Below are 15615 nucleotides of genomic sequence, written 5' to 3'. Positions count from 1 at the left end.
AAATGTTACTTCGTGCGTAGTGTCCGGCAGGACTGTGGAGTCGGTAAGCCAAACCTGCGACTCCGACTCCTCAATTTCCCTTACACCGGCTCCGACTCCCACTCCCACATATATTGCTTATATTTAAGTGAAAAATTTATTGTAGTACAATGTGAACATCAGACATTTAATCATTTCTATGATCCAATAATCAAGATATTTAGATAGAACATAATATCTATTTATTGGAATACAACTTTAGAACACAAAAAACTGTAATAAATTGTAAATATGTAATACACTGTATAATATCAATTACATATATATAGTACAGACCAAAAGTTTGGACACACCTTCTCATTCAAAGAGTTTTCTTTATTTTCATGACTATGAAAATTGTAGATTCACTCTGAAGGCATCAAAGCTATGAATTACCACATGTGGAATTATATAATTAACAAAAAAGTGTGAAACAACTGAAAATATGTCTTATATTCTAGATTCTTCAAAGTAGCCACCTTTTGCTTTGATTACTGCTTTGCAGACGCTTGGCATTCTCTTGATGAGCTTCAAGAGGTAGTCACCAGAAATGGTCTTCCAACAGTCTTGAAGGAGTTCCCACAGATGCGTAGCACTTGTTGGCACTTTTGCCTTTACTCTGCGGTCCAGCTCACCCCAAACCATCTCGATTGGGTTCAGGTCTGGTAACTGTGGAGGCCAGGTCATCTGGCGTAGCACCCCATCACTCTCCTTCTTGGTCAAATATCCCTTACACAGCCTGGAGGTGTGTTTGGGGTCATTGTCCTGTTGAAAAATAAATGATGGTCCAACTAAACACAAACCGGATGGAATAGCATGCCGCTGCAAGATGCTGTGGTAGCCATGCTGGTTCAGTATGCCTTCAATTTTGAATAAATCCCCAACAGTGTCACCAGCAAAGCACCCCCACACTATCACACCTCCTCCTCCATGCTTCACGGTGGGAACCAGGAATGTAGAGTCCATCCGTTCACCTTTTCTGCGTCGCACAAAGACACGGTGGTTGGAACCAAAGATCTCAAATTTGGACTCATCAGACCAAAGCACAGATTTCCACTGGTCTAATGTCCATTCCTTGTGTTTTTTAGCCCAAACAAGTCTCTTCTGCTTTTCTGCTTGTTGCCTGTCCTTAGTGGTTTCCTAGCAGCTATTTTACCATGAAGGCGTGGTGCTGCACAAAGTCTCCTCTTAACAGTTGTTGTAGAGATGTGTCTGCTGCTAGAACTCTGTGTGGCATTGACCTGGTCTCTAATCTGAGCTGCTGTTAACCTGCGATTTCTGAGGCTGGTGACTCAGATGAACTTATCCTCCGCACCGGAGGAGAGTTGACACTTGGTCTTCCTTTTCTGGGGCGGTCCTCATGTGAGCCAGTTTCTTTGTAGCGCTTGATGTTTTTTGCCACTGCACTTGGGGACACTTTCAAAGTTTTCCCAATTTTTCAGACTGACTGACCTTCATTTCTTAAAGTAATGATGGCCACTCGTTTTTCTTTACTCAGCTGCTTTTTTCTTGCCATAATACAAATTCTAACAGTCTATTCAGTAGGACTATCAGCTGTGTATCCACCAGACTTCTGCACAACACAACTGATGGTCCCAACCCCATTTATAAGGCAAGAAATCCCACTTATTAAACCTGACAGGGCACACCTGTGAAGTGAAAACCATTTCCGGTGACTACCTCTTGAAGCTCATCAAGAGAATGCCAAGAGTGTGCAAAGCAGAAATCAAAGCAAAAGGTGGCTAGTTTGAAGAACCTAGAATATAAGACATACAGTATTTTCAGTTGTTTCACACTTTTTTGTTAATTATATAATTCCACATGTGTTAATTCATAGTTTTGATGCCTTCAGAGTAAATCTACAATTTTCATAGTCATGAAAATAAAGAAAACGCTTTGATTGAGAAGGTGTGTCTTTTGGTCTGTACTGTATATATATATATATATATATATATACATACATACATACACACACACTATGACTTATCTCGGCTAAGATAAAGCCTAGATCATCAGGCTACATTCACACCATGGGCGTAGCCAGGATCAAACCTGGGGGGGGGGTAGAATCTCATACTGTTCAGCAGAATTTCATACTGCACACCTCAGCTGCTGCAGAACCTCATACTGCACACCCCTACACTTGAAAATAAAGCCTGCACCTTAAGAAGATGTGGTGGTGAATGCAGTCTATTTATTCCAACTATCAATTGATGTTGATGTGTTACTGAAGACGAGCAATGCCTGTCCTGGGCGTCCTTTTGGGCAGCTATGAGGTGTACCTGACTGATGCTAAAAAAAGGAGTGTTAGGCTACTTTCACACATCAGTTTTTCGCCGTCAGGCGCGATCCGGCATCGCGCCGGATCCGGTAAATGTTATGGAAAACTGGATGTGTCATCAGACCAAAAACCGGATCCGTCTCATCCGTTTTCCAACGGATTACGCCGGATCCGGTTTTTAAAAACGCCCCTTGGGGGCTTGGAAACGGGATTGGCTGCTGAAATCTATATATACCGTGTTCCTACAGCCCATCTTTGACAGGTTGTAGAGGAGAAACTGCAGGTTGGAGAGAAGAGCAAGTTACTGGCGAAGATGGATGTTGTGATTGCAAATATTTTGAAGAATGTGGTGGATTTTACAGTGGAGGCGAACCGTTTGAGGGTGATTGTTCTGGAGAAGGAGAGAGCGAGACAGCAGCGCATCAGGCATCAGCGACGCCGTTTGTGGATCCACCCATCACAGCCAAGAGAATGAGGCGTGGGGTCTATTCTACACTCTGCATGGACCTTAGACGAAACCCGGAGAAATTTTTTGGATATGTTCGCATGAATATGGAGAATTTTGATTACTTGGTGGAGCGCATTGCACACCTCATAAGAAAATCGGACACCTATTGCCGCTTCTCTGTTTCACCCGCAGAGCGTCTGATGGTGACTTTAAGGTAAGACACATTTATTGGATGTGCTCGCATCAGAGCACACTTTCACTGCAATCTTGTTGGTGGTAGTTTGTATCACCAAGTGTTATAGCTGAGTTTTGGTATGTAATGCTGTGATTTTAAACTAATTTTTTTTTTTTTTTTTAATTCCCCACAGATTTCTTGCAACTGGAGAATCCCTTTCGTCACTGCATTTCCAGTACAGACTCGGGATTTCCACCATATCTGGAATAGTGAAGTACACATGCCGTGCACTGTGGGACTCCTTAGCTGAAGAGTTTTTACCAGAGCCCACAACAGAGAGGTGGATTGAAATTGCTGACAAGTTTCTACAGATATGTCAGTTTCCCAACTGCTTGGGCGCTGTGGACGGGAAACATATCCGCATTGTAAAGCCAGCTGGATCGGGATCGGAATATTTCAATTACAAGAAATATTTTTCAATTGTCCTCATGGCCATCGCTGACACGGAATACAAATTTATTGCTGTTGATATTGGGGCCTATGGTCGCTCAAATGACTCAAGTTTTCAAACTGTCTGCCATGGGGCGTAAACTGTATGGAAACACCTTCCAGTTCCCACCCCCTAGACCGCTGCCGCAAACATCTGGTCCACCTATGCCATTTGTCTGTGTAGGGGATGAAGCATTCCAGCTGTCAGAACACCTTTTAAAACCGTACTGTAGCAGAGGATTGACAAGAACAAAACACATTTTTAATTACCGCCTAACAAGATCAAAAAGAATGGTGGAATGCTCCTTTGGTATTCTGACAGCCAAATGGACGGTCCTATTGACTGCGATCAACCTCAATGCTGAAACTGTGGACGAGGTGATCAAAGCTTGCGTGGTACTCCACAATTTTGTTATGTGCAAGGAACCCATTTCCATTGAGGACACCTCTGAAGAAACCACCTTGCAAGATTACCATGACATTACCACTAGAAGTTTTGTGACGGTGTCACGAATGAGGGACAATTTTGCACAATACTTTATGTCACCTCAAGGCAGAATAGACTGGCAGGATGACAGAATTTGATAAATTTCTGCCCTTAACCAAAGTTGTGTACCTTTTGTTCCAACAGTATATACCTTTTCCAAACAAAGTTGGATATCTTGTCATCTATCTTGTCGTGGTTTAGCTATTTTTACCTTTTGACCACAGTTGTGTACCTGGTTGTGTTTTAGGCAAAGTTTTTCACCTTTTAACAAAAGTTGTGAAATCACCAACAAGATACACAACTTTTGGTAAAAGGTGAAATACTTTGTCTAAAACACAACCAGGAACACAACTGTGGCCAAAAGATAAAATTTATTTACCTTTTACCCACAGTTATGTACCAGGTTTTGTATACCTTTTTACCTTTTGTCTACCCTGTACTTAACCTTGTTTTATACCATAGTTTGCCGCAGAAATAAAAGACAGACAACCAGTGTAAACCAATAATTTAACTTTTATTGAAAAATGTTTGCTTTTAATAAACTGTTAATTGCCCAAAAAAATTTTTCTTTTTTATTTTCATGCACACATTTATAAATTAGTGTAGTGTGGGGTGGAAATACTGCTGGAGGGGCTGCGGGACACTTCGACACTGGGAGTGTGGAGAGAGGACTGGGATCGAGGTGGGGAAGGAACAGTTAGAGGTGAAGGGGTGAAAAAGCAAGAGAATGGGTGGACATGTGGGTGGCAGAACAGGTGGTGGAGAGGAGGGTTGGGCAGGGACTGGAGTAGCAGATGATGTGGTTGAGAAGTGGTACGGGGAAGGTTGTTGGAAGTGGGGAGGTTGCTGGAAGTGGGGAGGTTGCTGGTATGGAATAGGAGGGGGAGGATGGAAAGTGGCTGGAGGGGGTGCAGGTGGAGGAACTACTGTGGTGGGAGGAGGAGGTTGGGAGGTAACGTGCTGGAGAGCACCGTGGCATGAATGCATTACATGCATCTGCTGGGCAGGAGAGAGCGTTTCCATGCGCTCCACAACAGACCTGAAAAAGGTGTGGTTTGGCGAAGATCTTGCTTCTGAATGCATGGTTTGCAGAAGTGTCTTCACCTCCAGAATGCTGGAGTTGATCTGCTGAAAGCCTTCAGAGATTTGCTCTGACAAGACTGAGACAGTTCTGGAAAGATGCATTCAGATGCAAGAACTCTGGGGCATAGCTCTTTTCCTGATCCCTCTGCCGCTGCCGCCCAGTACCCGCAGGTGTACTAGAGGTGGCAGGGGCAGAAGGGTGGGGTAAAGGGAAAGCGATCTCCTCACCAGCAGCTTCATGTAATGTAGGCGGCCACGATGCTCCTGCGCTGGTGAATGGGAGAGATGGATCGAATGTGAGGGAAGGTGCAGATGTGCCGGGGTGCTCGAAGTGTCCCTTCGGTGCCGGTCTCCTCAGGGATCGCTGCAGAAGGGTCCAACAACCGTGCAGGCTCCCGAGTGCTGGTCACCGTGCTGTGGAACAAAGAGAAAAAAACACAATTAATATACTGACATACCATTGGCCCTGGCTGGAAAAAATTTTATACATGTAAACTTTTTTTTATACATGGGATGTTTCATATTTACCTTCTGGTGACCATTGTATCCCGGAGGAACGACAGGGCTCGGGCGTACTTGTACTTGCTCCTGCGTCCTCCAGATCCACTTGGGGCCCGCATCTCTTTATTGAACTCCTTCTTGAAACGATCCCTCACAGACCGCCACAGCTTCACAATTCTCTCCCCTGAAACGAGAAAGCACAAAGTGGTTAGTATACAACATCAGTGTTTCACAAACTCCAGTCCTCGTGGTTCCCAACGGGTCATGTTTTCAGGATTTCCATAGTGTTGCTCAAAAGGAAATCATGAAAACATGACCCGTGGGTACCACGAGGACTTGAGTTCGGGAAACACTGCTTGACATCAAGCAACGGGAACTGTATATACTTATGCTCTTTAATCTGGGCCCGAGCTTCAAGGTCCTCCCAGCGGTCCACAAGGAGCGAACAGATTTCCTCCCAGAACCGTCGGGTCACAATTAGATGAGCATGCCGTCGGTCAGCCATATTCCAAAGCGGCTCCCTTTCTCTAACAAGATCGATGAGGTGGTCGACATCAATCCCTCCATCCTCACCGTCAGAGTCGGGAGCACACTGTGAAGGCTGTTCAAGAAAAAGAGAAAATTAACATAATTAGCCTCCACACTTAAAGAAATGAAATAAAATGTGCAAAAAATTCAAATCAAAATTATTATACTTACACGCTGGTGACCGCCGCGTTGCTGTCGCCGACGACCCTGGGAGGCACTGCGAGGACCTCTTGGCCGAGCACCAGATTGGGAAGACTAGAAAAGAAAAAGCACAAAAATTATGTGGTTGGATATAGGCATATGTGTTTGCTGTGTGATATCTGCGCTACATTGTTTTCTATGTGTTGTGTGTAGTGTGATGTAGTGTTTCTGCGTTTGATGCAGGAAACTTACCAATTGCGAGCCCACTCCAGGTATCTGTCCACCCCTTCCTTCTTCTGGGAGCTCCTCTTCAGCTTGTGATTCCTGTTTCGAAATAAAAGCCAATGAATAGACATATATTACAGAGAAGATGGATTTTGGAAATAAAAACTTACCGTCAAACGCTGACGATGTGAGGGAGGGCTCCCAGAAGAAGATGTGGTGTCCTCCTGCTGGCCAGTCTCCACTCCTGCTGTTGCTGCTGCCGATGCTGCTGCATCTATAGGGCGTCTTCTGCTCGTGAATAAAGAGAAACAAAGGGCCACTGAATATATTGATATTCCATGGCCCTAGTTTTGAGGAATGGGGGATTTGATAATTACCGTCTGTCGTCTGCTGCTGGATTCCCCTCTGCCTGTTCATCAAGGTCCCTTGACTCCATTTGGGGTGGTGCTGGTGGTGCGGTACTCTCCTGGCTTCTCCTGCAGCTGGCTCCTCTCTTGGCTGGCATATTGGCTGTGGCTGAGGGTCATGGATTTATATATGTTTGCTGTGGGCAGAGCTACTGAGCATGCTCAGACCAAAAAAAACGGATCCGGCTTTTGTCGGATCCGGCACATTGCAGCGCTCATAGATTTTCATTGTGTGAAAAAGCTGGAAGCGCCGGATCCGGCGGGTCTGGCTTTTTCGCCGGAGACAAAAAACGTTACAGTTGCCGTTTTTTCCAGACGCCGGATTGCGACACATTGCCGGATCCGGCCAAAACCGGCCGAAACGCATGACCATCCGGCGCTAATGCAAGTCAATGGGGAAAAACCGGATCCGACATTGCATTTCGCCGGATCCGGTTTTCGTAAAAATAGCCGTATCGCACCTGACGGCGAAAAACTGATGTGTGAAAGAGGCCTTAGTCTGTGTGCTATCCGGCTTTTATTTTTTTTTTTGGTACAGATAAGATATGGATAGACAGATATGGATAAATGGATGTATAGATAGAGCAGATTTCTAATCTGCTTTTGCTATTGAAAACATTATCTATGAGCTCAAAAACCTTTCAGGTGATGCGGTTTTTTAAAAAGCTGATCTGCTTTTGCAACTGAAAAACAGATCCTCAAAAAACGCAGGAAAAACGCTGTGTGTGAATGTAGCCTTAGATCAGGAATATAACAGCCATTTATAGGACATTTCATAAATTTCCCAAATTCCTATGAAAAAATATTCAGCACATTCTGCACTGAACTACTGTACCCAATTATATATTTTAGGAGTCGGAGTAGGTCCATTTTATACCGACTCCAACTCCACCAAAATGAGCTCCGACTCCGACTCTAACTCCACAGCCCTGCGGCTGCCGGACAAAAAATTTCCGATGGTTCCGGCGAACAACGGACAAAACGTGAAGCCATCCGTTGCTAATACAAGTCTATGAGACAAAAAAAGGATCCAGTGGCATCAGTCGCCGGATCCGTTTTTTTTGTCAAAGAAAGACGGTGTGACTGATGGCAAAAAACTGATTTGTGAAAGGGGCTTAAGTGCTGGAATTGGTGCATCTTACAGATGCGCCATTTCTGGGGCGGCTGGGGCAGATGTTTATAGCCAGGGGGGCCAATAACCATGGTCCCTTCCTAGGCTATGCATATCTGCCCTCAGTCAACGGCTTTCCCTCTCTGGCGCAGAAAGTTGCGCAGGAGCCCACGCCATTTTTTTTCAAAATTAAACATATTGTCCATTAACCCCTTAAGCCCCAAGGGTGGTTTGCACGTTCATGACCGGGCCAATTTTTACAATTCTGACCACTGTCCCTTTATGAGGTTATAACTCTGAAACGCTTCCATGGATCCCGGTGATTCTGACATTGTTTTCTCGTGACATACTGTACTTCATGTTAGTGGTAAAATTTCATTCATATAACTTGCGTTTATTTGTGAAAAAAATGGAAATTTGGTGAAAATTTTGAAAATTTCGCAATTTTCCAAATTTGAATTTTTAAGCCCTTAAATCACAGAGATACAGCACACAAAAAACTTAATAAATAACATTTCCCACATGTTTACTTTACATCAGCACAATTTTGGAACCAAATTTTTTTTTGTTAGGAAGTTATAAGGGTTAAAAATTGACCAGCGATTTCTCATTTTTGCAACACCATTTTATTTTTACAGACCACATCACATTTGAAGCCACTTTGAGGGGTCTATATGATAGAAAATGCCCAATAGTGACACCATTCTAAAAGCTGCACCCCTTAAGGTGCTCAAAACCACATTCAAGAAGTTTATTAACCCTTTAGGTGCGTCACAGGAATTTTTTGAATATTTTAAAAAAAAATGAACATTTAACTTTTTTTCACAAAAAAAATACTTCAGGTTAAATTTTTCAATTTTTTTTATTTTACCAAGGGTAACAGGAGAAATTGGACTGCAAAAGTTATTGTGCAATTTGTCCTGAGTACGCTGATACCTGATATGTGGGGGGGAACCACTGTTTCGGCGCATGGCAGAGCTCAGAAGGGAAGGAGCGCCGTTTGACTTTTTCAATGCAAAATAGGCTGGAATTCAGATCGGACGCCATGTCGCGTTTGGAGAGCCCCTGATGTACCTAAACAGTGGAAACCCCCCACAAGTGACCCCATTTTGGAATCTAGACCCCCCATGGATCTTATCTAGATATGTGGTGAGAACTTTGAACCTACAAGGGCTTCACAGAAGTTTATAACGTACAGCAGTACAATTAAAAATTCATATTTTTTCCACAAAAATGATCTTTTCACCCCCAATTTTTATTTTTCCAAGGGTAACAGGACCCTAAAAGTTATTGTGCAATTTGTCCTGAGTACGCTGATACCCCATATGTGGGTGTAAATGACTATTTGGGTGCATGGCAGAGCTCGGAAGGGAAGCAGCGCCATTTGACGTTTTTGGCTGGAATTGAGATCGGACACCATGTCGCGATTGGAAAACCCCTGATGCACCAAAACAGTGGAAACCCCCCACAAATGACACCATTTTGGAAACTAGACCCCCCAAGGAACTTATCTAGATGTGTGGTGAGAACTTTGAACCCTTCAAGGGCTTCACCGAAGTTTAGAACATACAGCCACACAATTAAAAAATCATATTTTTTCCACAAAAATGATCTTTTCACCCTCAATTCTTATTTTTCCAAGGGTAACAGGACCCTAAAAGATATTGTGCAATTTGTTCTGAGTGCGCTGATACCCCACATGTGGGGGTAAACCACTATTTGGGCGCATGGCAGAGCTCGGAAGGGAAGCAGCACCATTTGACGTTTTTGGCTGGAATTGAGATCGGACACCATGTCGTGTTTGAAAAGCCCCTGATGTACCAAAACAGTAGAAACCCCCCACAAATGACACCATTTTGGAAACTAGACCCCCTAAGGAACTTATCTAGATGTGTGGTGAGCACTTTGAGCCCCCCAGTGCTTCACAGAAGTTTATAACGACCGGGCGTGAAAATAAAAATATCGTATTTTTTCAACAAACATCATCTTTTAGTCCCCATTTTTTTTTATTTTCCCAAGGGTAACAGGAGAAATTGGACCCCAAAAGTTGTTGTCCAATTTGTCCTGAGTACACTGACACCCCATATGTTGGAGAAAACTACTGTATGGGCACACGTCGGGGCTCGGAAGGGAAGTAGTGACATTTTGGAATGCAGACTTTGATGGAATGGTCTGCAGGTGTCATGTTGCCTTTGGAGAGCCCCTAATGTACCTAAACAGTGGAAACCCCCCACAAATGACCCCATTTTGGAAACTAGACCCCCTAAGGATCTTATCTAGATGTGTGGTGAGCACTTTGAACCCCCAAGGGCTTCACAGAAGTTTATAATGCCCAGGCATGAAAATAAAAAAATCGTATGTTTTCCACAAACATGATCAATTAGTCCCCAATTTTTTTATTTTCCCAAGGATAACAGGAGAAATTGGACCCCAAAAGTTGTTGTCCAATTTGTCCTGAGTACGCTGACACCCCATATGTGGGAGAAAACTACTGTATGGGCACACGTCGGGGCTCGGAAGGGAAGTAGTGATGTTTTGGAATGCAGACTTTGATGGCATGGTCTGCGGGTGTCATGTTGCATTTGGAGAGCCCCTGATGTACCTAAACTATTGAAACTCCCCACAAGTGACCCCATTTTGGAAGCTAGACCCCCCACGGAACTTATCTAGATGTGTGGTGAGCACTTTGAACCCCCAAGTGCTTCACAGAAGTTTATAACGCCTGGGCGTGAAAATAAAAAAATCATTTTTTTCCACAAAAATGATATTTTTGCCCCCAATTTTTTATTTTCCTAAGGGTAACAGGAGAAACTGGACCCCAAAAGTTGTTTTGCAATTTGTCCTGAGTAGGCCGATACCCCATATGTGGGGGTAAAACACTGTTTGGGCGCATGGCAGAGCTTGGAAGGGAAGGAGCACCATTTGACTTTTTCAACGCAGAACTGGCTGGAATTGAGATCAGACACCATGTTGCATTTGGAGAGCACCTGATGTGCCCAAACAGTGGAAACCCCCCAATTCTAACTCCAACCCGAAGCCCAACACACCCCTAACCCTAATCTCAGCCCTAACCCTAGCCCTAACGCTAATGGGAAAATGGAAATAAATACATTTTTTTTTTTTATTATTTTTCCCTAACTAAGGGGGTGATAACGGGGGGTTTGATTTACTATTTATGGCGGTTTTTATGTTTGGCAGCTGTCACACGCTAAAAGACGCTTTTTATTGTAAAAATAGTTTTTGCATCACCACATATTGGGAGCTATAATTTTTCCGTATTTTGACCCACCGAGTCATGTGAGGTCTTATTTTTTGCGGGACGAGTTGACGTTTTTATTGGTACCATTTTCGGGTGCGTGACATTTTTTGATCGCTTTTTATTCCGATTTTTGGGACGCAGAATGAACAAAAACCAGCGTTTCATGAATTTCTTTTGCGTGCGTTTACACCGTTCCGCGTGCGGTAAAATTGATAAAGAGGTTTTATTCTTCGGGTCGGTACGGTTACAGCGATACCTCATTTAGGTCGTTTTTTTATGTTTTGTCGGTTTTATGCAATGAAAACTATTTTATATAAAAAATAATTATTTTTGCATCGCTTTATTCTGCGAGCTATAACTTTTTTATTTTATTGCGGATGACGCTGTATGGCGGCTCGTTTTTTGCGGGACAAGATGACGTTTTCAGCGGTACCATGGATATTTATATGCGTCTTTTTGATTGCGCGTTATTGCACTTTTTGTTCGGTGGTATGATAATAAATCATTATTTTTTGCTTCGTTTTTTTATTTTTATTTTTTAAGGGGTTCATTAAAGGAGTTAACTAATGGGACAGTTTTATAGGGTGGGTCGTTACGGACGCGGCGATACCAAATATGTGTACTTTTATTGTTTTTTTTGTTTTTTTATTTTCAAAATAAGAATTTATTGGGGAATATTTTTTTTTTTTTTTTACTAATTTATTTAGCGATTTTTTTTAAATTATTTTTACTCTTTTTTTTTTTTTTTTTTTTACTTTATTACATTGTCCCAGGTGGGACATCACTGTCCTGTGATAGATCGCTGATCTGTCACATCACAGATCAGAGCGCTTTGCAGGCAGTGAGGAAGTCAGCTCCCTACAGGCCCCCGTCGCCATCTTGGATCTGGGGGGGCCTGTAGGGAAGGAGCCCCCCGCAGCAGCGCTGCACATTGCGCTACCGTGGGGGGCTCAGGGAAGCGCAGAGGGAGCTTCCCTTTAACCCTCGGTACACTGCGATCGTGTTTGATCGCGGTGTACAAGGGGTTAACATGTCGGGGGCGGTCCGTGACCGCCCCTGACACATTGTGCTGGGTGTCAGCTGTGATAATCAGCTGACACCCGGCCGCGATTAGCGGCGCTCACCACGTGGGCGCTGCTGATCGCATTAGACGTACTATCCCGTCCCTGGGAATTAAGTGCCAGGGCACATGGACGGGATAGTACGTCTGATGGCAGTAAGGGGTTAATAAACATCAGCCTTGGTATTATATACGGTATTTATCTATCGAGCTATTATCTGTGTGTGTAAACATTATTCTTCAATGGAGAATGTAAGAGAAGAGGTTGGACAAGGAAATGACATCACAATTCTTTTGTTTTGTTAAATAATAGATCTTTTTTAGCTTTTCAAAAACGGAAACAAATCCGCATCAAATCCGCGCGAATTTTAACCTGCGTTTTCTGCCAAGAGATGCCGAAAATTCTGCAGGCAAATCTGCAACGTGTGCACATACCCTAATGGTTTTTGCTTTCTACATGCCAGGGAATAATAAACACGACGTTTCCTCCAATAACTTGTGACACGCTGGGTGACGTTACGTCTGCACAATGTTTTCTGCCGAAAAATAAAACCAATAAAAAACTAATTTTTCTGCATTCACTAAAATAGAAAAAGCCTCAATACAATAGCTAGGACTCAACTGTGTGAAAGGTTGTCATCCGTGCCGCGCGGATCGGGCAGCAAGAAGTCTCACACCCTACAGAAAGTCTGCCGTCTGCTGCCCTGCGAGGTTGGGGCAGGTCCGCGTGCGCACTGGCAGCGCTGCGCAGAACGCATGGCATGGAGACTGTGCAGGAAAAACAAGTCTGTTATGCAAGTGCCCACCCTCCCCATCGGAGATATCTGCTTCTTGTCAATGCATGAACCTCTCCCCCCCAGGCAGCCATGACGCACCAACATTTTATTGTCAATTTACAGCTGCGATACTTTTGCGATTTCTACTTAACAGGACTTAGATCTCATGTTAAATAGCTGCACTATATGCATCGAAATCATAGCTAAAAGTTGTAAACTTTGCAGCCAGGCAGAGTTATAATTGGTCTCGTTAATCCTCATTAATGTTCTGTTAACCATTTCTTTTCCAGAGTGCATCGTTTAGGGAGTGAGGGGGAGTAGTAAATAGGCCCTCGTTCCTCTCTCACCAACTGCAAGCAATGCGTCTCTGATAGTAAATGATTATTAGCCTTTGGCCGCTGACTTGTTGCACACCTCTACAGACATGACGACATGTGGCGACTTATCACAAGTAACAAGCAGGAGTATCCTGTACACACCGGATAGAAGACAGGCGGCTGTAACAGCAGGGACAGGGGATCCATAGCTGTGTCAGGCAATGGATGAGTCACACACAGGAAAGTTCTCTGAAACCCCGCCTGTTTTTTTTCTCTTAACCCTTCTCCTGCTACACTGAAACAGCTTTGTATAAAAATGTTGCAAGGGCAAGTTTTGGTGTTCTGTGTATGACACACGGGGCCCCCTCTCCTCTGCTCACATGGCCCCACCACAGGATCCTGACGCTTCAGTAAGTTTGAGTGCACACAGTGCGGATTCTGCTGCGGATTTGCAGGTAAAGTGACCTGCAGTTTACCTGCGGATTTGCCCCTGCGTTTTGACACCTATACAATGGAACAGGTGTCAAATTGCTGCAGAATCCGCAGCAAATCCCTGCACAAAAATCCATAGCATTTGCACAGCGGTTTTTAAAATCCATTGGTCATCATTGTACTGTACAATGCCTGCGGAATTGCAGCGGATCCGCAGCAAAATCCGCAGTTTGCACACCACGCTGCGGATTCTGCTACAGATTGATCCGCGCGGATTTTGCAAAATCCGCAGGTAAATCCGCAGGTCAAAAGACCTGCGGTTTATCTGCGGATTATCCTGCGGTTTTCTCACCTCTACAATGGAGGAGATGGTAATCCGCAGAAAGAATTGACATGTCATTACTTTCTGCGGATTGAAAACCGCGGAAAATTCCGCAGCGTCTGCACAGCGGTTTTCAATTCCCATAGGCTATAAAAGGTACTGTACAATGCAGCTAATTCTGCTGCGGATCCGCAGGACCAGAACCGCTGCAGATGCGCAGCAGAATCCGCAGCGTGTGCACACACCCTAACTGAACGCACGATCAGTTAAAATCTGTTGCCGTGCAGGAGATTCCTCACGCACACAACAGTTAATAGCCTCCAGCCAATCACAGGCCGGCAGCTGATGTCAGCCCGCACGTCACCGGCATATGATGTCACTGTCATACGCCGGAACACCGCTGTGCGCCTCAGCTGAATTGGAGAGGAGGACACCGCTGAAGCTCGGCCAGGTTTTATTTTTGTAAAGCCACAGTATGGGGCATATTATACTGGTATGGGGGTGCATTATACTACTATTGGGCATATTTATTTAGATTGTGAGCCCCGTTGGGGACAGTGATGATAATGTGAGCAAACTGTAAAGCGCTGTGGAATATGTTAGCGCTATCTTTCGGTATGGGGGTGCATTATACTACTATGGGGGGGGGAAGAGAAAGGGGAAGCATTATACAGGTATTGGGCTGCATTATACTCCTATGGGGTGCATTATATTATGGGGGTGCATAGCAGTACTATAGTGTGCATTATACTGCTATGGGGGTGTATTATGCTTCCATTGGGGTGCATTATACTACTATGGGGGGTGCGTTATACTACTATGGGTGTGCATCACACTGCTATAGGAGTGCATTATACTGCTGTGGGGGTGCATTATACTATAGGGATGCATTATACTGCTGTGGGGGTGCATTATACTGCTATGGGGATGCATTTTACTATGGGAGTGCATTATACTGCTGTGGGGGGGCATTATGCTGCTATACTGCTATGGGGGTGCATTATACTATAGGGCTGTGGATCATCCTCACCCAGGGTCTCGCCAGGTCGGCGGGGTACTCGGAGCCGGGCCCGGTGGATTTCAATGGGAGTTGTCACGGTAGCTGTGACCCGGTCCGTGGCCCTGGGCATCCATTGTAAAAGGGGGAAAATGTTGAGTGTGCGGATGATGCTTAAAGTTTATTAGTGAATGATGCGTGACGCCACCTGTGGTGTTCGGCAATGAAGATGTTAAGCCGACGCTGCAGACAGATCCTCTGGGACAGATGTGTGGTGCAGCAATGATGTTGTGGCCCTCCACAGGTAGGGCTGTAGTCCCAGGGCAGAGTAGGTGAAGAGATAGGGAGTAGACGGAGATGGTGCGGTGTCAGGCTCAGCGACGTAGCGGTGCTGAGTGTGTTGGCGCAGGAATAAGTGGAGGACACCAGGGCATGTAGTTCCAAAGCTTTTCTCACAGTCTGTTGTGCATACAGGTGCCCGCCTCGGTGCTGTGTCCTCCAGGTCAGAGGCTCAGCCAACCACCAGCCAAGATGAAGTACTCCGTTCCAACACTCCGC

At 44.6% G+C, this 15615-nt stretch overlaps 1 protein-coding gene across 2 annotated transcripts in view; it reads right to left on the bottom strand.

Annotated features, from left to right (window-relative positions):
* Positions 1-13611, bottom strand: part of LGALS12 (galectin 12) — a 36072-nt gene extending 22461 nt beyond the window's left edge. The window contains exon 1 of one of the 2 annotated variants that reach the window (XM_073554532.1): positions 13469-13611. In XM_073554532.1, the coding sequence (XP_073410633.1) occupies positions 13469-13513 (45 nt within the window). In that variant the 5' untranslated portion in view covers positions 13514-13611. Of the gene's footprint in view, positions 1-12835; positions 12970-13468 lie in introns of those variants that run through there. The other variant, XM_073554531.1, reaches the window with a different exon arrangement.
* Between the last annotated feature and the right edge of the window lie 2004 nt (positions 13612-15615).

This window comes from Dendrobates tinctorius, unplaced genomic scaffold (assembly GCF_039654945.1).
Source record: "Dendrobates tinctorius isolate UK_male_01 unplaced genomic scaffold, ASM3965494v1 ptg000211l, whole genome shotgun sequence".
Classification (NCBI taxonomy): domain Eukaryota; kingdom Metazoa; phylum Chordata; class Amphibia; order Anura; family Dendrobatidae; genus Dendrobates; species Dendrobates tinctorius.
The sequence above is the reverse complement of the archived record's forward strand: the minus strand, read 5'-3'. Positions and strand labels throughout refer to the sequence as shown.